This window comes from Uloborus diversus, chromosome 1 (assembly GCF_026930045.1).
Source record: "Uloborus diversus isolate 005 chromosome 1, Udiv.v.3.1, whole genome shotgun sequence".
Lineage (NCBI taxonomy): Eukaryota > Metazoa > Arthropoda > Arachnida > Araneae > Uloboridae > Uloborus > Uloborus diversus.
In genome coordinates this window covers 78228039-78252448 of record NC_072731.1, presented here as the reverse complement: position 1 = coordinate 78252448, position 24410 = coordinate 78228039, and the positions used below count along the sequence as shown (strand labels likewise).

General features: G+C 30.5%; 1 protein-coding gene across 1 annotated transcript in view; it reads right to left on the bottom strand.

The window, feature by feature from the left end:
• The window catches only part of LOC129230576 (cell division cycle 5-like protein), a gene marked incomplete at its 5' end in the record, with an annotated part of 37576 nt that extends 16928 nt beyond the window's left edge, over positions 1-20648 (bottom strand). Inside the window, 9 exon segments of the mRNA XM_054864983.1 lie at positions 476-656; positions 2021-2160; positions 2909-3077; positions 8011-8172; positions 10009-10158; positions 10887-11215; positions 13834-13964; positions 14613-14774; positions 20545-20648. Of these exon segments, the coding sequence (XP_054720958.1) occupies positions 476-656; positions 2021-2160; positions 2909-3077; positions 8011-8172; positions 10009-10158; positions 10887-11215; positions 13834-13964; positions 14613-14774; positions 20545-20648 (1528 nt within the window).
• Between the last annotated feature and the right edge of the window lie 3762 nt (positions 20649-24410).

Sequence of the window (24410 nt, the reverse complement as noted above, 5' to 3'; positions counted from 1 at the left end):
CCAAAACAGCACCCTGGTCACAAGCGGATTGCAATGAAATTGTGTTCACTGGATCAAGCGATAAACAAGACAAAATAAAGCTGGCAATCAACATGTTGAAAGAATATCTGTAAGCATTTTGTTTTTAATGAGGAATAGGAACATAATAGGACCATTGTTATCTTCCACTACAATAAAGAAACAATGGTCCTATTATGTTTACCACTTCTTTGGATTTAGTAAGTTTCAATTTGTTAGTAGTATGTTTCTCGCTGCTGTACCATAATATCAGCTTAATTTTAGCAACACACATTGCCAGACAGCGAGTTTCTTATGAGTTTTCATGACACTCAATTTGTTAAAGAAAAGTTTTCTTATAAAACTGTTTTTCCCCAATCACCAAAATATGTTTTGTAAGATTAAATGAATTTTACAAAATACTTAATGTTTAGTACTAAACTTATTAATTAGTATTTAGCATAAATGTATTACATACACAAAGCTCTTTGCTCCTCTTGCTTTTGTACATCAACATCTGCTTGATCCATAACTGTTGCTAAATCAGACTGTTCTTTTTCCACTTCTTGATGCTCATCTTCTGGTACAACAATTTCATAATCATTTCTAGGCAAAGGAAGAGAAGTCAGAGCCTTCTTCAGCATATTTCGGCTTTCTGCCTAAATTTGGTAAAAGCAAAATGTAATTTAAGTACGGAAATCAAACAAATGTTCTGAAAAAAATATTTCAAATCAGCTCTTAGGAACACCATTACCTAATACAGCAGGCTCCCCCCCTCAGCTAGCCTCCATTTAACCGGATCTCCGGTTTAACCAGCCTTAATTCACTCAAGTACGATAATCGTGAAACAGGTAAAAGAAAAAGAAAAATTTCATATAATGTATTTTAGTTATTTAAAAAAAAAAAAAACCTTAAAAAGAAAATACTTTATGATTACTATCATATGATATTTAGTAATTAAATAATTGTAACAAAAATGTTTTTAAAATATGAGTGATGGAATAATTGGCTTGTATTCAGTTCAATCAGACTGCTCTCAGAGATGAAGCTAACTGGTTTAAGTATCATCGGCTTATTGAAAACAATTAACATTGAAGGTGAGTTATTGCCAGAGATTTACTGATTTCCACTGATGAAATCTTGATGGAAACTTCAATTATTTTAGTAAACAACTGCTGAAGGTGAGGTAGCATCAGTTTACTTTATGAATCGGCAATGATATTTAAGAAATGGCGAAATTATGCACGAAGTCATCTCAATTCTAACCTTGAGCAGAAAAAAAATGATTTTTTTTTAAAACATTCTTGTTACTAGTATGTAAAATGTTTCTTAATTATATTTAGTCATTTATTTTGATGTTTAGTTAATTGTTTACATTTTTTTTTTTTTGCAACTAAATGCTGCTTAATTGTTTAATACACCTTCTAATAATGCATTTTTTTCAAGTAGATGATTTTCTTTATTTGTACTCCACTCTAACTCGATTTTTCCTTAACCAGCTAACACAAATATTTATTTGTACACTATTTCAAAAGACAGTTTGAATAAGTGCTTTGCACTGTTAAAATAGCACTTAGTTACCTGTGTAGCTGTGAAACAGAACTACAGTAAAGATTTTATTAAAACCAATCTATAAACCTTTTTATTAGATAGACCTCATATACTGAACAGAAGACAGTTACTAAATAAAATTGCAAGTAGTTTTCATTATAATGCTTACCCTTTCATTCAATATCAGGATATGCTTTCAAAAACAAGATTTTTTGTAGTAATAATCAACTAATACCATTTTAATAATGAGTTCATAACTAATACTTCAAACATTTACAGTTAATTGATTTTACTCAGCAGACTCAAATCATAAAATGTCAATATGAGGAAAATACATTTAACAGGTACTTTCTACAAATGCGTTTAGATAAAAATTAAAAGCTTGAAGACAACAAACAATGAATAATAATTTTTAAAAACAAAAAACATTGTTTCTAACAGGCTCTTGAAAATGTAAATAAGTAATTATTACTTTATAATTTTTTGCTGATACAACATCTTCAAAACCTAGATGATCTTCCGGGTTGATGTTCAACTTGTCTCTCAGAGGCGTTGTTCCAGGAGTCATTTCTTTCAATGATTTCAGGCCAGGAGTACGACTAGGAGTATTGCCTGGCAAATAGATTAAAATGAATACAATTTATTGAATATAAAAAGACATTAGAATGAAATCGATATGAAAAGTAATTAATTCATTCATTTTTTTAATCAAAAAAAGGAAAAGAAATTCCCATTTGTTTCAAAAAATGGTTTGGCAAAAATGAGAGAGATATATAGAGAGCTAGCATCTGGATATTTACCATAATTAAGCAATCCATATCAATGCAATGGAAAGCTCCCCAAAATTAATGAAAATCTTTCATTTTCAAAAACAAAGAATAAACAGAACACTACAATATTTCTACTATTTCAAAGTTTAATTTCCAAAGTGACAGAAATAAATTTGCTTGTATTTTTCCTAAGCTTAAAACAAAGAGGGGAAAATATAAAAGTAATATCAGCTATCGATAATATCAGTTAATTTCCTTTTCCCACCATTTCGAACGTTCCGTTTGATTAGAAAGTGAACTTTTATCAAATTGAACTGCAGACTCTCTCTTTGCAGATATCGAACTATGTAAGTCCAAAAATAAATGTCCCACGACAGTTCATAGGGTGTATACCTTTCTAATACATAATATAACAGACTGATGGGGTAAGATTCTGAGATGAATGAATGCTTGACATGAGTCTAAATGGAAAACAACTAACAATTTATTATAAAATCATTCATAAATACCCATTTTTTAACATAAAGCAGTGGATAAATGCAATGTGGAAACGACATGAAACGCTTTAGCTGTAGATAGATTATGATTACCTGTTGACTGAGAGGAAGTTCTAAATGAGTTAGTAAGCAAATTATTAGGAGTTGAAACAACGTCCCTTTTGGGGGTAACACCACTAAAGTCAGATTCATGAAGAGGTGTATTTAATCCTCCTTTAAGTGGGGTATCCACATTTGATAAAGCCATTATATTCTGGGCTTCCTAAAAAAATAATAAATTTTTCAGCATTATAGATATCATTTATTTTTTTGCACTAAAAAACAGATGCAATGAAAGTTGCAAATGAAAAGTTGACACATAAGATTGTAAGGAGTTTGATTCATAATCTCTGTTCAACAATTGTGAGCAAACTGATTTCATGTATCATTTAAAACATTAAGATAATGTAAAGTTAACAAAATTGATTGTGAAAAGTAAAATATTTACCTCGGTAGAGAAACAATTAATGAGCAAAAACAACATTTCAAAGCACAAATAAGGGGAAAAGATGGCATGCCATTTTTCAATGTATAAGGATGAGAGCTTCAGGTTTCAAGGAATCTGAGTAAAGTTCACTTACATCTCAAACCTCACATTGATAAAAGGATTCTGTGTTCAAATACATCAGCGTACCACTTATTTATAAAACATTCTTTAAAATGTTGTTCTTACTGATTAACTGAAAAATATAACAAGAATTATGGGAGTACATTAATCTTCACTTCAAACGAAAATTCTAGAGATAGATTACATTAAGAAGTACCTATGATAATAAAACAGATTTCAAATGGATACATGTGGTTCTCCCATTGAAAGGTTTGATGTAAATGTTAAAATTTTTGTTCCATATTAGCTCCAAATTAAAAAAAAAAAATACTCAATTTTATTTACTTGAAAAAATTTGTTTATGCCCATCCAAAGCTGAGGGAAGCTATATTCAAAGAAAATACTTTTAAATGATACAGCAAACTTTCAAATAAATGTAATATTAAACTTAGGTACAGAAACTTGATAATTAGTAACAAAAATTACCAACAGGTGGCGATGCATGCTGTAATTGCAATAAACAAACCCAAAAATAGTGCTGCGAAAGGGTTAGATCATAATTTATAGCGTAAATGTAAGTACCTCTAAAAGGCTTAGTGGCAATGCAACACAGCTGGAATGCTTAACTCCTTCAGTGTTTATGGAGACTTCTATTGCAATTGAAACATGAATAGCCATCTGTTGGAAATTTTTGTTACTAATTTTCAAGTTTCTGTACATGAATTTTATGGGTTTAACAAAAAAGGAACCGTTTATTTTATTCCAATATCGTCCTTTGCTTTCGAGATATTTAATTTTGTGATCAAGGAGTCCTTCGTTGGTCACTCTGTAAAAACATACAAAATCTGCTCTCTCTCTTCATAATATACTGGGTGATCCAAAAGTCAGGAACAATTTAAAAATGAATAGTTCGAAAACTAATAAAGATAAAAAGATGTGGTTTGCACTAAACCAATGGAAAGGAAGTCGCATTTTGTCTGGCAATGTAAAACAATAATTCTGTTGCCAACCAACAGATGGCATTGTCGGATTTTTGATCTAGGTCATGCAAAGCAACAAATAATAAAAAAAGGAGCAAAGGCAGCAGATAATGGTAGTCAAAGCTAATACACATCAAAATGCTGACCATGGTTGAGAAAACTTGTTTATTTAAACTGTTTTATAGGTTTTTTTTTTTTTTCTTTAATTGAGGCTAAATCTCCATCTGTTGGTCGAAAACAGAACTATTTTTTTCGTTGCCACACAAAAATCCAACTTCTTTTTTATTTGTTCAGTGCAAACCGAATATTTTTACCTCCACTTGTTTTTGAATTATTCATTTATAAAGTTGGACCTGACTTTTGGATCACCCTGTACATTAGGATCAGTAATATAATTATCCTTTTATCCATTACTGTTTACTTTCTTTCACAACAGTTTTGTTTTTTGTTTCCACTATTTCAAAAAAATCATCCATTTTGTAAAAAGGATGTTTTTTGTTTCATTTTTATTATTATGTACTTTTACTGTAGGTGTTGTTTTTTTTTTTTAAGTTTGTTTTCTCTTCATTCAAAGCTTTTCTCTCTGTTTCATTGAATCATTGACTTTTTTTTTTGAACTTGTCACACCCATTTAACTTTACATAAAAAACATATGCATATGCTTCAATTTTCTTTTCACATTTTTCATGTTACATCTAATAATAATTTTACACTGCAAAAAAAAAAAAAAAAAAAAAACTGCTTTTATAGGTATATAGATTCATTTCAAATTAAGCAGGATATTTCACATCATTGTTATAGCATTTAAAAGAAAATAACTCCAGTAGTTAAGGTTGCAATTAACCGAGATAATTAGAACTTGTGGAATAACTATTTCACAAGTTTTTTTGTCTGCAGTTATGATCTTAAAAAATTGAATGCCCGTGATTGGATGGACATTTGTTTGTTACATGATAAAAGGAGCTCAATTTAATGCATTTTTAATTTTAAAAATAAATGAAGTTTAATGTAATCATCTTAAAAATTGCAATTATTGAAAACTTTTAACTTCCAAATTGAATTCCTAGCATTGTATGCATCTTAGGATGTTAACAATAAAGGGTCATTCCATAGTGACTAACGTAACATTCGCAGCTGATTTTCAAACTCTTTTTACTCACACCAGGAGTAAAAATGAATGTGTTTTCGTTTAATATACAGATTTAAAATGTACAAGGTGACTATTTTTCATTTCTACCAAGAATTTGAAGCAAAATAAGCGCTGGCAGGTGTTTTTTCATCAAAAAAGGCATCGTGACTAACGTAACATTTTTGCAACCCTGAGAAACAATGCTTATGTTACGAGGCAAATTTTTCTGAAACTTGCGCAGACATTTAAAATTGGCCGATATATTTGTATGAGGTAAACAATCTATTTTTTAAATCGTACTACAGATTTGTTACAGACGAATCTTTTTTGGCCCTAAATGGTACTTTTCTGAAAAACTGTGTGTGACTAACGTAACGTGACTAACGTAACCATCGAATAACAAGCAATGAATGCATATAAAAAACTTTTTATAATTAATTTCTTGCTCTTATATTACTTTTACACTTTTTAGGAACCTTCTTTGTGTTGTATTATGGTTCTTTCTTTACTTTTTTTTTATATTAGTGTAAAAAGTAGAATGGAAGGATTCAGTTCAATTAACTCAATTTGAATGTGCGAAAAAAAATAAACAAATAAAAAAACCTGCTTTTACAAACTGAATAACATCATTCTTGGACTAATTAAATCCTAAATATCTATCTTTTAAAAAATTAACTTTTTGCAAGTTGGTAATTTCACTGAATTCTAGTTTTCTGCTGATATACTAGTTATCGTTATAAGAAACTCCGTAGTACTTTTCAACGGCATACTATTTTTTAAGGTTTACTGTTTCATCGAACGAATAGTGTTGTGCATCCTTTTGAATTAAAATGTAATATTGAGAAAAAATATTTGAGCGTTTTTGCAGAATGCATTTTAATTCCAGATATCACCGCAAACGTTTGAATTTCTAAATTCAAATCATTCTTGTATTTTCTGCAATATATGGCAGCAGCGCTTATCGTCACTGTATCATGTAACATCTTCAAAAGTTTTCCGACGAGCAGCCGTTACTTCATTTTAATAATAAGTGGAGATGTATTTTCTAAAAAATAGAGACATTCTCCTTTGTTAAGACTGTATTTCTATTATCTTAATTCTTAAGCTTGGATTCTTGTGTTGAATGCACATTCAACAGAGTACTCATTTTGCTTTACTCACTTTTTTTTCTTTTTTAATAGTTCTTTAAATTGGAAGTATCTTTATAAAGACCTTTAAAAAAGTATTTTTCTAAGCAAACAGAAGGTCTACAATGTAATATTACTGGTATTTTTCACCCTTTATATTTTGAATCAATATAGAATGACTACATATTCAAAATTATCATGAAAATTTACATTAAATTAAATAAGTTTTAAATATTAGCAGTCATTTTTAAAATGTTACGTTAGTCACATGCAAACTGTTACGTTAGTCACAGCTCAAATGTTACGTTAGTCACACTAATTATTTTATATCTACTGATACTAAAATAAATATTTTGCACTTTTTAAGTAGATATGACACAGATGTAAGAAAATAAAAAGTGCTGTTTGGTTCAATCATCTGGTTTAGTTTTTAAGCAGAAATTAGTACATTTTCGTGACTAACGTAACGTAAATATTTTCATTGAAATAACCAAACTAATTAAAAGACTTATCTTATAATGTATGCAAAAAGAACAGTCAATTTTATTGGGCCAACACCTATTCATTTAGAATAAACATAGTTCTTTTAAAAATTTGCAAAATTTTTTACATTACACTAGAAAACGTTGACGCATGTTTTTTGCACATGCTAAGCCTTTCCTACAACCTCGCACGTTTAGAGCCAGAAGAAAAACACCGAATAAAATTTTTGCAAACTGTTATTGGATTTATGTACTAGAAAGTATGCTGAATGAAATGATAGGTCACAATTAAGGCTTTGTGGAAAAAAAATTTCGGAGGTTGAGGTTGACATTTCTATGGAATGACCCTAAAGTAAATACAGAGTGATAATTTCTTAAAAATAATAAATATTTCAATCTCTGTTTAGGATTTTTTTCTCCCCTTTCCATGAGGGGAAAAAGCAGGAGTCAGAGTCGGAGTCAGTGGTTTCAAAAACCCGGAGTCAGAGTCGATCATTTTCCCTCGCATTCCGCAGCCCTGGTTTTTACTACTATACTAATAAACCTTATTACCACAAATGATGCAATTTTATGGTAGTTTATTCAATAAATAAAGCAAATTACACTCTTCATCAAAGTTTAGAGGCATAGTCTGTCTAAAATGGAAGATTTGATTTTTTTTTTCAAAAACTAATTTTTTACTATAAATTTCAAAACTGATTAAATATTCAAGAGATAATAGTCCCAGTAATAAGCACTTAATTTATCAAATTTGGTTTTTTAAAAATATCATGAACAAAATATAAGATACATACTGATGTAAAAAGAAATTTTACTTGAAATACCAACAGGTAACAATAAAGTTTCAAACAATAAATTAATATTTTTTAAAAAAATTAAGTGAGAGCTCACCATTAGAATAGTATCTCTGCTAGTAGCTGGAGTACGAGGGGTTCTTGAATTCAACACTGTTGGAGTTAAATTATAATCAGGCAATAATGTCTCAGAAACTTTATTTCCTGACTCTTCAGCAGCTTCCCTGGCAGTTTCACTTGCTTTTCCTAATTTAACTACCTAAAATATACAATAGCCTTTAAGAACAGAAATTATTAGCTACTGGCAGTTTCATGGAAACTTTTAAACAGTGATATGGGAAGGAAAATTGAAAAGACTTATCCTATTTTGATAAGTTTTTTTATGATAAGTTTGAAGAAGCTTTTCATATTTTGATTCATTGACTTAGTTCAGCTTCATTCACATAAAAATTACAGGTTACAATTCCAACTTAGCACTGAACATGTATAAATTAGTTTCAAGTTAGTTTTACTTAAGTCATTTATATTGCTGCAGTTGCAAATAAGAACAAGGTAATGTCCAATTTAAACAATAACTAAACAGTAAGAACTCCCAAAAAAGAAATAATCCTACCTCTATATGAATTCTTTTCCTCTTCTTTCAATGCTTTGGCCATGTAAGGACATTTTTTTTTTTACAGTTATATTTTATTTTTTCAGCAGCTACTAGTTTAGAAGCTATGATTTTGATGTTAGGCTAATTTTTCAATGAACTCTTTTTTTTTTACATACTCTCTGTTCAAAAGGTTAAACTCTAAAAGAAAGGCTCACCAATAGCTGATAAAAATATTAGTTTGTTTACTTGAATCCTCTGGTATATGTGGTTTGTCCTCAGATAAGATGCACTTCTGCCGACGCTGTTTCCACTGTTGGTAACAGTTCTGTAAGTCTTCAGTTGTGATGCTGTTCAGTTGCCATGTCATTTCTGCCCTGATGTCTTCCACATCTCCCAAGTGCCGTCCCCGAAGCAACATTTTGCATTTCGGGAACAGGAAGAAGTCACAAAGGGCTAAATCGGGTGACAGGTGGTCTGTCACAGTGCTTGAACTTCGGGTTAAAAGCTAACGAAAAATGAGATTGTGTCAGAATTTTGTGAACGATCATTCTGACTGTCAATCTACGGTCTTTAAGAATTTAAGCGCAAATTTGTTCAAAATTTTCATCAGAACTCAATGTTGAAGGGCATCCTGGGTGAGTCTCTTTTCATGTCTTCTCCGCCTTCCCGGAACCTTTTTAACCACTTGTTTATGGTTGGTTACTTCAGAGAATTGTTCCCATAAACTAGATTTAAACACTCAAAAATCTCATGGTCATTCTTACCTTGCTTTAAAAAAAAAATTGATGTTGATGCACTGTTCCTCAATCAGAGAGAGTTCCATGCTGACAGCAGCTGAAAAAGGGTATCTTTCAACAAGTACACTTCTACTTACAGGCAGAGAGCTCTGACTCAAACTGAGAGTTGAGGGGATTGGCTATGGCGGCAGTGCCACCTGGTGGCGCCTCCATGACAACATGATACGTCACCCCAAATTTTTTATATGTACTTTCCGGACAAACCTCGTACAAGAGCTTTATAACATTAAAAAACTTTTATGGCTTCAAAAAGTTTCCAGAAAACCCACATCTCTTCTTCTAAATATAGTGTTTCAAATATGTGTTAAGCAAAAATTAAAACTCATCTTTAATACGTGAAATACACCGCCAGCTCAGTCATTACCAGCCGAGGACTGCAGTTTTGTGCTTATTAGCACTCATCAGCCCGGCATAGGAAAGTGACTGAGCTGGAGATGGAAAACCTCTTAAGGAAGCCAAGAGTGCGAAACAAACTGGTAGCTAATATAGAATTAGCAGACCAGACAAGTGACCGAATCTTTAATAGTTCAAGGGAAAATACAGAATGGTTAAAATCAAAAATAGAACTAGTTTTAAAATATATTTTTTTTATTCATGAGAAAGTCATTGATAAAATGTGTGACAAAAAAAAAATGTTAGGGCAATGCAAAAGAAAAACAATCACAAATAATAGAATTGCAAGTACATTAAATGAAACTGTTACCTGTTCTAATTCAGCATCAGATATTTGAGGACTTGGTAAAACTAATTTACTTCTTTTTTTAGACTGTTCAAAATTCCCAGATAACATAGCTGAGGGGATGTCATTTTCTTTCCTTTTCTTAAGCTTCTGCTTATCTTTTTTTCTTTCTTTCTAAAAATTAAAAAAACAAAATTTAAGTTCATGTTACAACTGTATTCCTTGTTCAGATTTTACACATATATGTTACTGAGAAAGACTGAAACTGGGGAGTAAAATTTTGTACTTATATCCTCATAAGTAGATCTTTCTATTGAAAAATATTGCTTGAAAATCTTTAACTATTAAAAAAATATTATACATAAATGAACCTTGGTGTAAATAAATAATCAAGTAATTTACTGTAAGAGTTAACACATGATTAATTATAAATAACCAAGAATAAAATCTCTTAAACTAATATCCTCATAATAGTAGCTTCCTAGGATAAATCAATAAATAAATAAAAACAAGATTTAAATCATGCATTCTTAAGGATAGTAAGTATTTTGCAGTATCTACAAATGAATCACAAGTCTGATGTACATTACACAACTTTAAAAATCAAAAGATCAACACATATTTTGTTTGAAAATTAAAATGTTACAGAACATTAAATTTAATTTAGCTGACATGTTTGAAAAGAATTTAGTTCCTACTAAATAACATATTATCTCCAAAAATATAAACCGCTTTTGAAAATCTGTAAGTTGGAAAAAACCTAACATGAAAAAAAAATCTTTTTTTGTTAATGAAAACTTAAAAAGAGAGTATTTTTATTATTTATTTTCTACACACTAAAACTAAACAATTGTACAACATTAAAACTAAAATGTCATTTAAAAAAGAGGATTGAATTTTACCTCTTCTTTTTCACTTCTTAATTCACCATCCAATTGCTGCTGGCGTAATCTTCTATAATCCGGATTCATAGGATCATAAGTTTCTTCAGAAGTATCATAAAGTCCAGGCACTGGTCTTTTTTCAAAAGGTATTTCAGCATTATAGTCAACAGTTCTCTTTTTTCTCTTGCGAGCTTCTAATTGAATTCCTGCCATTCTCAGTTCTCTGCGCTTTTGAAGAGCTGCGAGTCGCCTAGCTTCTTCTAATTGTTTTTCTCGAGCTTTCCTTTTAGCTTTTTTGCCTTGTGTATTTGCCAGTCTTGCTCTTGCTTCAGATAACATTTCCATTTCTAATAAAATAATTGAATGACAAATACATCAAATATTTTAATCTAATACATCCAAACAAGGTGGCGAGTCAAAACAGAAGTTATTATGATTTATTTATGGATAAAGTACCATCAATGAAGTTCAGTAATAATTCATTTGCCGTATTACGCAGCATGCAACAAAATTCGAGGTTCATCATGTTTTCAACAACCCTTGCTAGCTCCCTGACGGCATGCCGCAAAAAAAAAAAAAAAAAAAAAAAAAGAGAAGAGGTTAGAAAAATATTTTAAATTTAAAAATGATTAAAATAAAAAATGTCAGTTCTATATATTCTTACTAATATCAACAGACGGTTTAATTTTCTTAAAATATTAATTACAATGTCATTCATATTATTTTGACAAGAAAATCTAATTGATTGTGAATAATTTTTAAAAAATAATTAAAAGAAAGTAAATATTTATAGTTCTAAATTAGAAACATATCACAAATACATAAAAAATTTAACACAGCTATTCAACCAGGGCCTGGTTACTGAAAAGGCCAACTAGGCTGTGGCCTAGGGTCCCCGCTTTTTAGGGGCCCCTAAATGGTCTAAACTGTTTAAGCCACAGATTAAAATTGTAAGGATTGACTCCAAAAAAGGGCCCTGAAAAAACATTTGGCTTAGGGCCTCCTGATATCTTAATTGAGCCCTGTATTCAATGAATAAAAAAATAAACTTACCTGGACTGGAATTTAATATAAAATATATTTAAATCTTATGCATGAATCATAATTATTACGATTGCTTTTGAGGCAACCCTTTTATTGGCATATAACTAAATCTAAGATGAGTGAACTACATTAAAACAACCCATATTAATTTTATTTCGCCTCTTGTTTTTAAATACTTGTATCCATGACTAAATAAACTAATTTTTTCTATCCCCCCCCCTCCCCCAAATGAGCCCCAAATTATCCGGCATGCTGGCTAATGCAGGGTCATTTGATACTTATATGGAGAACTGCTTCCTTATTGCTTGAAGATGCCATAAAAAAGGTTAATCAAAAATCCCAAAACATTATTAATTTCAAACTAATTACATTATAAATTTCCCATCTGTTATATAATTAAAAACTGAGCGTATCTATGTATGTCCAAGCTTCTTCTCCCGAACGACAGTGAACTGACCATCGAATCAGGTATCGATTGATTTGTAATCTTCCCGTCTTCATGTTTGGCTATTTAACATAATCCTCCGATAATAATTAGTGGAGATATAAATTAAAAACTATTAATTATGACTCTTAGATTTCAAAATAAAATCCCTATTTTTCGAAGGTTTTCCTCCATTCAAATTATTATTCAGTGCTTCATCTCAACTTTCCGTAAAAATGCTTTTATTGAAATTTGTAGTTGTAGCGTGAAGAAAATCATTAAATGAAAGATCTGTTGCCTTTTTTTTTTCTCGAATATGAACAGGTAAAATTCTTGCTTTTGTTTTGAGGCTTTTACTGTAATCAGGGGATTTAAAATGTTTACTTTTTGGGGTTCTTCTGCAATCTGCCGCAAAATTTCACTGACTTTTTCTTTGGTTTAAGCCTGAGTGTTGAACTCGCGTCACTTGACATAACTTTTATTTTTGGGGTGGACAGTGCAAAGCCAGGCGACGCAGCTAGTTGCATTATACATTTTGAAATGATTGTGACATTTTAGGAACAATTGCAAGGCTTTTTACTAGCATCCCATAACAGTTTGAAAATAAGATTTTTTACTAAACTTTGCTGATTTCTAATCAAATGTAGAGGAAAGTGATTAAACAGAAAATTGCAAATCGACACAGCAAAGCGAAAGGCAAAATTAGTTTTGAAAACTACACTAAAAAAATTTTTTGACACATATTTGTTTAAAAAAACTAATTTTATACAAAGGAGTACTTATAAATTTTAGGAATTTTTTTCATCGTGAAATAATTTTATGAGTATAATATTTGTGCAGAGTACATTTTAGCAAAAGGAAATTGTATTCGTTTCAGAAACTAAAAGAAAAAAAAAACTAAAATAAAGCGATTATATATTCAAAATTTTAAAAACAAATTAAAGAAAATACTAAAACGATATTTAGCTTTATTGCAATCAACATTTTAACAGATTTTTATTATCATTAAATTTTTCAATGTAAACCAGAAAAATAAAGAGTACATTTATATTATAAAAATGCTGTCTCCAAATTGTTTCTGGTTGCCTGACATAAAAAATCAACACCAATTAATTGCTGTAGTTTAAAGTTAACTGTAGTTTAAACTTATTAAATCCATGCATGCAATTTTTGATTTAAAAAAAACGGGGGTGCCCACCTGGAGGGGGGTGTCATGGTGCAAACTGCGGCATTGAAATTTTTAGGGAGGGTGTTTTGAGGGGTATTTTTCACACACTTTTTTGGGCAGGGCTCTTACTTTGGGGGGGGGGGGTCTTTGTCATATATAGGGAGGTGCCCCTTTGCTCTTAGGGGGAATGTGGGCGCCTGGATAAACACAGAATTTTTCTTTACAATTTTATTGAGGAACAAAATAAAAGCAAATTTTACATTTGTAGTTAGCAAAAGGGGAGTACATCAGATTCAACAAAATTTTGACATGAATTATGAAAATTGTACCATCTTCGTCCATATCTTGTGGATCTGGACGGGCAGGTTTTGTTTCAGGATTTGGATCTATTTCGCCAGGTTTTAACTTTCGGGGATCATCTGTGAAATCACCATCTTCTTCTTTTCTTTGTGCTTGATCTCTGCAAACATTAAAATTTAACGGTATAACAGCCCAATTTATGGAAAAAATTAGAGTTTTTGGGTCAGATGAACATTTTTTTTTTCTAGTTAACTCTTCAAATAAAGCTCTTTTCAGTAAAGAGACCTGATTCACCCAGAGCAAAGAAGTTTAGTAAGAAGGGACGACTGACACTGGTACAAAACTAACAGTAAACATTTTTAAAAGTTAAAACAGCCTCATTTTAACAGCATAATTCTTCGGTTTAAAAAAAAAAAATCTGGCTGTTAAGCAAAGAAAAGGAGCTAACTAAAAACTTTAAAGTTGATTTACAATGGTAAACCTACTTGTCATACAACATGTTTCACTACTAAGCTTTTCGATTTAAGCAATCTTTTCAGTCCTTTTGTTATCTAATCCTAACCAAGTGACATGGAAAATCATTTGCATAAATCATGGCATAAATCACCATGAACTTTCATTTTCTACTTAGATAAATTTCAAAATTCATGAAATACATTATAAATACAAGACAATGAAGGCAGGAGCTGATATTTCCTAGTGCAAGCTAAATTCAGAATGCACAGAAAATATGATACACATATGTAACAATATAATAAAATAAGGATTGGGAATTCAATAAGTGTCACATATTAGTAAGGAAGCTTACAATAAGTATTCATAGTGCTCCAAACACTGAGCAGCTGTTCTGCCAATGATTGGAGCTATAGTCCTCCACTGAGTAGGCATCAGCTTAGCTAAATGAAGAAGTTTCTCTTCTTCTTCCCTAGTCCATTCTGTTTTCTTAATGCTGGGATCTAGCCATTCATACCTAAAGCAAGGAAAGAACATAAGAAACAACTACAGTTTAGCTATACAATTCTTGAATGCAAAAACAAATTTTAGAAAAGAAAAAAAAGTGTTTCATAAACATATTGTGAGCTGGTCATAAGAATATAATTTGCTTCTATTTCCAGTTGACTGGCACACACTGTATAAAGTCCGATAGACGTTACCAGTGTAACACTGGTATGCTATATCTTGTATTTAGCATAAACTTCTTGTCAGTTCGAAAGGTATCTGGAAATTTTCAACACATTTTTGATGTTACCATGCTTCCAAGACAAAAGGTTTTACTTATGCAAGGTAGATATTTAAAAAATTCAATTTGAATTACAAATATATTTTATGAAATGTTATCAAAATTATTTTAATATTCAAAACAGATCAAATTTTTGCAGACCAAAAAATATTGTACCTTCAAGCAAATCATTAAATTCATTAAAAACTTCTTTCTAAAGCATTAATAGTTCACTTTTGAATTATTTTAACCCTATTTATCTGGAGTCTATTAAACTCTACATGTACATAAGGCATAAACAAAAGCTCAATGATGTATCTTTGCACTCCACATTTGTATTTTTTTAATTACTGTTCTCTTATGCAACTTTTATACTTCATTCTCTGGGATTCAACATACAATTTGTACTATATACAGTAGTGTATGCTTTTTTACAGTAAGTATGAACCAGGTCTACAATTTAATAAGGTTCAACTGTAATTCTATAAATGTAAGGTCTAAAAAGCAAAGAGCAATCTAAAATTAAGGAGCTTGGAGATTTTTAAAATAATTGTCTACTTCTTCACACTACTGAATTTTCATCTGATTTTAAAGTGCAAACTGAAGAGAAATCTTACAAAATATGAACAATGACTAACAGTAATAGCTGAAGGTGTCAACTTTCATGAATGAATACAATAAAAGACCATGACAAAGGTTTGTGTAGAGATAAGATTCGTCCCAAAAAATTTTAGTAAAATATCAAAACATTGAACCAAATTTTTAAAAATTGGGTAATTTATTACAAAAAAGGACGTGAACTGTAAGGATGGAAATTCAACAAGAGTGAGAGTCTCCTGCCAAAATAAGGAGAATTAGCAATTCTGCATATTTTTATCCTCACATTTGCTTATTTTTATTCTCATGCTATTTCCTTTCGCACACCTGAGTAATTATCAAGTCAAGTATACATAATAGTAACTGAGTTTCATGTACTTTTTTCTGAATTTTAATTTGTATTTTATCTCACAATCAAGAATTGCTTTACTATATTTTTTACAGTAAATACAGATGAAACATATTATGAGAAGACACATGGGCGTATCCAGGGGTAAGGAAGGACAAATGCTACCCCTTCCACAGTAGAAAATATTTCACATTAAAACAAAAAACAATGAAAAAAAGAATATTTTTTAAACAATGATTAAAAAAGGGTTACTTCAATGTACAAACTTAATGATGAGTTTGGCTCTGAAAACTTAGTTTTTGAATTTTGAGAGCTAATGCAAAAAAAAAGTTGTTGTTGCTTAATTTGGTTAGCATAGCAATATCATTATGTAGGTAACGTAATGTAAGGGAATACAGCACGAAAAAAACTCCAATATTCAACAAATTCCCAACATTAGTTATCATCCTTCTTTTGAAAAAGTGTCTTTTTTGCATGTTACCCTCCTCCCTGCCTTACAAAACGTGAAACAGCTTAACTTCAGGAAAGCTTCTCCAATTTTCCAGCGTGTGAAGGACATATGTTCAATGTATGGAACAGAGAAAAAACAACAAAATACATACACAAATGCATATGTATCCAAAAAGAGAGAGGGGGAATCAACTTTCTAATCAAGCAAATGACAGTTCTGCCCCAATTTCCATTTTCAGCTGGATACACAATTGAAAACATAGCAATATTGAATGAAGCGGTCAATTCTTCTCTTAAATGAAGAGGCATTTTGCACCAATCATAACCAGAACCATGGTGAATAATTTTCCAGTATTGTAAGAAAATTGAGGACTGATCAAAAAATGTAATTATTTTTAACATATTCAACAGTGAATCCCTGGTTATATTTTCATTTACATAGGTATGGGCAGTTCTCAAAAGGTGGGAACAAAAAAGTTAACTTTGAGCAATTTCAAAAATTTTCAAATTTGACATCAATTTTGCTTTTATTCTATAGTATGCATACCTAGAACACAATATATGAACATGAAAAGACAGCAGGTATTTGTAAAAATTGTTAATTAGCAAATTAAATCAGCAGTCTGTAGGTAACAGATTTTGGACATTGTTGTCCTGTAGGTAACGGATTTTGGACATCATCATAACGTAAGTTTCACCATTTTTGACAATTGTTAATCAGATTTTCAACTTTTCCAATGAAAATTTTATTTACTACTTTTTAAATTTTGCAATTTAATAATAAAGAGGATATTAATGAAATACTTGAATGGCTATACATGCTGCTCCTTACATATAATTAAGTTTTGGAATGATTTTGAAGAAATTGATGCAAAAGTTAAAAAAAAGCTTCAAATTAAAAATAATACAATTGTAAAAAGTGACATCAATTTTAATAATGAATATTTTTTCTAATGTCATAAGAATTAAAATGATGTCTAAAAAAATTATTGAAGAAAGAAATTCGTATTTCTATTTGGAGATCGTTAAATTATGTTTCCAAAAGAAAGAGGAGAAAAAGAATTCTAAAATAATAAAAGCGGGAAAAAAAAAATGCTAGCGCAGGTGATAAAGTCGCCAAAACTGGTACAGCTGACGATAAACTACATTTGTCAAATTGGAATTCCCCTCTGGTAACCTTTAGCTTATCGTATACTGTGTTGTTGCCAACGGAGGTTTGCTTGGCGATTTTAGCGCAAAATGGCTTTCGGTTCGATCATAACCAGCCATGTTTCTACTGTAATTTATGTATTGTTCAATGTGTAACATATTAATTATGCAAAATACGAATGGATTAAAGAAGATAACATTATAATAACGTTTTTTATTGAGGTTAGAAGACAGTAGATCATCAAAAATTATGAATAAATGGACAGAATTATCGGCGTCAAGATCGTAACGCCACTTGGACATCTCACATGTACGTTTAAAAAAAATTATTTTTCTTCTAAAATACTGCATAAAAGCTTATGAAACACTTTTAAACAATTAAAAATTGATTCTGAGGCTCGATAAACACCTTTAAAATGAAAACATCATATACTTAGTTCTCAAAAAATAGCATTGTAAAGATCGTAAATTTTGGACATGCATCAGATTTCTAAAATTGTTTACAAAGTGAATAATCTGTCTTTACTTTTGTTATTTGTGTAAAGTATTAACAAAAAATTATTCAGTGTAAGATTCATACCTTTAAATTTTTTTTGAAACGTATGGAAATAATTTTAAAAAAATTTTCTTTAATGGTACATTTGCTCAGTTAACGTTTTGATATGTCCAAAATTGTGCCTTTTAGCAAAGAAAATATTTTTTTAAGGGCATTTAAAGAGCATTTTTTCCATAATTTATGTCAATTCTTGTCTCTATACAGTATTATAATTTAACTCAAAAATTTTTGAGTTAATTAAAATGAAAGTTATTTGGTGTTGAAGCTTCAAAGTTGAGGTCTGTGTTTGCTCCCACCTTTTGAGAACTGCCCGTATACAAACATTCACAATAACACACACTAAATTAAAACCTTTAAAATTTTGCACATAGGGGTAAGGGATAGTTGGAGCACATTGGTTCACTTTCCGACTCTTAATTTTTTATCTCATCAAAAAATTAAACGAGCAGTTTGATTTTCAACCATAAGTTTCATTTAATATTTTTCAGCATCCCAATTTTTTTTTTAAATATTCAATTCATTAACAATTTTTGAATTTTTTTTTAAACAGCACTTTGTGAAATGGACTGACCTGCCCAGGGCACGTTGATCTGCATTAAGAAAACAACTTCTGTAAAATTTTATAACTAAATATAATCTAATATATTGTAATTAAGGTATGTTCTTTTGTGTTTAGCATGAAAAAACATAAAGTAAAAAGATCAATATAAGATACAAATACAGTGAAACCTGTGTAAGTTGACCACTTGCGGTGCAATACTTTGGTGGTCAACTTAGACAGGTGGTCAACTTATAAAGGGAGTAATGATTATTATTAATATTATTTTTATTTTTTTTGTAAGTCTTGCACCATGCATTCATTTTTTGCCTAATTGACACTTACTCTTTCTGTTAAACTCACTTTCATTGTTTAGCATTACTTTGAATCAATAATATAAAATGTTATTCGAATATTTTTAGAGATTATTTTCCCAGAATGATGTATAGTGTGTTATGAAAATTTAAAATTTCAGTAAATTGATCAAAAAAAAAGTCTTATTGTTTATGAAAAGTTAATCATTTTGTATTAATAGTTCCTAAAAAATTATAGTTAATCAAAAAATAAATTTTTTTTCGTTTAACAACAAAAGAAAAACAAGTTTGGAGAATAAAAGGGTTCTTAGTAGTTTTCCCATGTGGTTAAACTCAAAAGGAGGTTTAGTTATGCTGCTGTTTTATTTAGTTGGTAAAATGCTGCTCTGGCATCAAAAATATTCTTAGAAAGTTAAAAAAAAAATAATAAAAATAGTAATTTGTTGAATAAAATTTTTAAAAATAAACCAAGTGGTCAACTTACAAAGGGTTTTTTACAATACTCCAAACCAAACTTGGTGTTCATTAGTGGTCAAGATAGACAGGTGTTCAAGATAGACAGGTGGTCAAGTTACAGAGGTTTTCTTCCATTATATAAGATAGGACTAATTCCGTTCCTGACAAAAGCGGTCAACATAGACGGGTGGTCAACTTACAAAGGTGGTCAACTTTACAGGTTTTACTGTATACTAAACTGAACAGACTAATTTCTACTTTTGTGCTATTTATACCAGAGCATCTACTTTTTCTCAAGAATCAGAGCAACTTGAGTGATGCCGACTGTATATAGTAAACTGTAAATTCTGAATATTAGTCAACTAAATAAACCTTTTCTGCTTACTAGCTTTTAATGAAAAGCACCAGGAAGCATAAATCTACAATATACAGTAAATCCTGTAAAGTTGATCACCCTTGTAAGTTGACCACTTTTTTCAGCCATAGAATTAGCCCTTGTCATTCAAATTAACCTCAGTAAGTTAACCACCTGCTTAAGTTGACCACTAAAGTAATGCACCGCAAGTGGTCATATTACATAGATTTCACTGTATTATGAATGTTAAAGAAGAATTAATGGAAAGTGGGCTTTGAAATTAACACATGGTTATGCCCACGTCATATATGTTTTCTTGTCAAGGCGCCTATCTTAACTACTACATACATGGTAGAGCGGAAAGCAAACATTGGGTCTTCATCACTTCCCTGTTGATCATTTTAGTTTCTTATGAGTTTCTGGAAGCGAACCATATTACCTCAAGTTCTAGGTTTGAAAAATGTTGTTATATATATTTTTTACAGCAAAAAATTAAAGACTATAGAGACAATTATGCACTAAAAGAACAAACTTTATTACTAATTTATTCACAAAAATCATTAAAAAATATATATAACTGTACTCGGAACCATGTGATTTTGTTATAGGATTGGTAGGACTATAGGTACCACTTGTTGGTCAATTAATTAAAATAAAAATTATTAATGTTATTAAAATTTTTGAGACCGGTCTAATGAGCTTCAGCTACTCCTACACTGGTGTCAACTATTTATGTTAAGAATCAGAATCTAATTACCATCTGGCTTTGCACTGCTTAGCTGATTTTCTATGGAGCAATGATGCAATTCTAGACCACTGATTTTTGCCATATTTCATTACAGCAGCTTTGAGAATTTCATCCTATAGAATGAAAATTAAAATACAAACAACAATCACTAATATTATTCAAATAAATAGGCATTAGTTATAAAAATGATCAACATAAACTACTGTCAAAGATAATGTTTTGATTTTCATTCAGCCAAAAATAATTAAAAAAAAAAAGGTACACAAAATTAAAATTAGCAATGTTTAAAACAGCAGAAATTTGCAAAACATTCCAGCTTTGTCAGTCAAAATCATTGATGGTCTACTGCTTCAAGAGCATTAAAACTGATTTGGACCTCCAAAACAAAATAAAACTGAGTAACCTGAGGTGCGATCAGTGGTTTGTTAATGGAGCACATTTAAATTAAAACCACTTATACGGGACAAGCTTACTTGAAAGTATGAAGGTCAACATTTTTTTATATGCAAAATGCTTTCAGAAATTTTAAAAAAAAAGATTCCAAAGGAAAAATCTGAAAAAAAAAGGGGGGCGGACCTAAAAAGTATTCCAACAATCAAAAAAAGATAAACGAATAAACAGGGCTGCCACTACCAGCAATGGGGCCCGGTACTAATTTTAATTCTGGGCCCCCCATGACCCCCCCCCCCTCCCACCATTGCATATTTTTATATCGGCGCTTCATTTCTTTTCACTCACACACTTCACAATGAATAGTTTAAAATTTCATTCACATATGATGTTGCATCTACTTGTTTCTGGATTTTTAAATTTTAATGTAGAATAAAAAATTTTAATTTGAAGTTTGTATACAAATATATTTTCAAAACAGTAGTAAAAATTGTATAATTTGTCATGTCTGAGATGTGATGTACTATGAATTTTCAGCAAGGCAAAGTCGGAAGGACCAAGGAAAAAAGTTCGAATTTTGAAATAAAAAGTTCTGTATGTAAAAATTAAAGCGGAACAGTGGTACCGGCATACGTAAAAAAGATCAAATATTATTGAATTAAGTGTTGAAATTATTACCACATATGCATATTACACTTGACTTGGATAATCAACAGCTGGGAGGAATTTTTGAGTTTCAAGGGTAAATATAAATTAATAATCAAGAATAACATATACATCATATAATCTCCACGAAAATCAATTTTTCAATATATATTTAAATTAATTTCCGTACATTTCCATTGCTTTAAAATCCAATGAATACAGGTCAGGGGTCAGGCCAGAGGATATTTGGGTCCATTAACGGACCCTTCACAAAAATCGGATCAACCATAACGGACCTTTCACAAAATTCCAATCAATCAAAACGGACCCTTCACAAAATTCTGATAAACAAATTATGCTAAACAAGAACGGATCTTTCACAAATTGTTTATTGAAAGAGCACATCTGAAAGCAAAATAATGCAGGAACCTTTTTAAAGTCAAATTAGAAGGATCAGCTAATACAAAATCTGCTAATTTTGCAAAGAAAAAAATGGGCACTCTTGTGATGCTGCTGCAAGCGATAAATAATTGCTAGTGCCAAATAAATATAATGCTTCTTGTTTGTTTCTTGGAAAGAAATTAACAGCTGAAAATTAGTTTGGTTTTAAATAATTTTGTTTGTTTTATCACAGCTAATTAGCAGTGGTGGTGTTGTTGTAAACTTTTTTGAAAAGGCGTTGGTAAGCACTTTTCTCCCTGCTCATTCAATTAACAATAATAATAATAATATATATCAGGGAAATGAACTTAGAACTACTGCAAAGGGTGAGGAAAAAATATGATCGCTTCAGATAGGATTACCAACTTCAAAATTATTGCCACTTAACGTCTGGTGTTAAACCTTTATAATGATTTGATTAGAAAATATTCTCATCATTTTACCAGCTTGCGTTTTTACATTTTGGAAGAAAATTATATGGGTTTGATTTTTCGATGCTAACAAGGATGATTAACTTTAAATAAACTCTTTTACTTTCCCCCTTTTTTTTTTTTAGATGTCTACGTTTTGAAAGAAACAATCGTTCAACATCTGATATGAGAATCACATTTTGTTCTTTTTTCAAGCTAACTTTGCTTTATTAGGATGCAAATAAATGAAAAGTCTCTTTATTTTTGTTAGAACTTTCATTTCAAGTTTTTAAAGCAAAATTCCATTTTCTTTTATGAGTCAAAAATTAAAATGCTGAATCGGAACTGATGTGATATACCCCACCCTTGGCGACTTTTTCCTGTTGGCGCCAAGAAAGCGTCGCCAAAAAAACTATGTATGACGACATATGTCATACATCGCTCTTAGCGATGCTTTTTTAGCGCCAACAGGAAAAAATCAGATAAAAAAACATGATCAAAGCACTTCAGAACACAATATAAATAAAAACAACATAAAAGCACAACAAAAAACATCACGAATATATGCTTCAAAAATGTACAGGGCCGGGGTTTTTTGTAAACATATTAAAATACAATGAAATAAATTATTGTATTAATTACAAGTCGAAATTAATGCATTAATTTTTTTTTCATCATTTCTCCGGGATACGAGCCTCGGTCTCATAGTACTTTCGTAATGAGACCTCGGCTCGCCGGCCCTGCCTCGGTCTCATTACGAAAGTACTATGAGACCTCTGGCTCGCCAGGACCTCGCACCGCTCGGTCCGTTATCCCTCCGACTGTTAATATACATCACAGTCGGAGTATGGTCACAATTATGTAAATTTATGTATATTATGCATATTCATGTGTATGTACACCCAAGGGTGACTCCTTCCGTTCAGTGTACAATAATGACACAGTTTTAAGTGTGAAATATGCACCATTATTGTGCAGATTTATTAATAAAATTCAGCATTTTTAAGAGTACAACCGAAAGAACTTTCAATAGTTAACATAAAATTCAGTACCTAAAGGAAGCAAGTTAATGTCTAAATAATTCGTGGCATCGATAAGAATTAACTTTTAGAACAAAATAACCGTACTTTTTCTGTAAAATTAATTTACATACAGTAAAAACAAAGTTAAAAACTACAAGAACCCCTCAAGGATTTGTAAAAACAAAGAATTTTGGAAGTGAGAGGTTTTTCTTTTGAATTCTAAAATAAAGAACCAGGGGTCTGTCCAGGGTTTTTCAGAGGGTCCGTTTTTTGTGAAAAATCAAATAATTTTGTGAAAAATGAATTAATTTTGTGAAAAAACAAAAATTTCGCAAATTTTATTTTATTTTTTTTTTTTTGTTAAAACGAAATTTTAGAATTTAGAGGTGGCACAAACTGCATCAATTAAACTTAAAGTTGAGTGTTTTCCTCTTCTACGTCAAGAAAATCATTCTGAATTTTTTTCTGATATTTGGCGGGGGGGGGGGGGGGAGCATTGCTCTTTCAAGTATCAATATTTATCTACCATTCTGCATTATGTTAAATTATACTAGATATATTTCTGTACAATACTTAAAATAATTGTAACAAAAGTATAAATAAATAAAATAAAATTCAGAATAGGGTTCAGCATTCAACTTTTTGACCCAAGACACTCTTAAAAAGCACAGAATTTCGTTTAAAACTTATAAACTCCGTGATTTTAACAAAAATAAAAAGATATTTCAATTGTTTACCTCTTAACAAAGCGTAATAATCATTAAAAATTCGAAAAATCGGATTCCCATAGCGGATGCAAAGAGATCGCAATTCTCAAAGCGAAGGCATCAAAAGTATAAAAACGGCTTGTAAAAGAAATATTTTTGATAAAATTATTTTAAAATTGCATTTTAGAGTCCTATGATAAACATATCATTAATATATGTGGACACAGTTGACCCAAAAAATAAAATAAAATCAACCATCT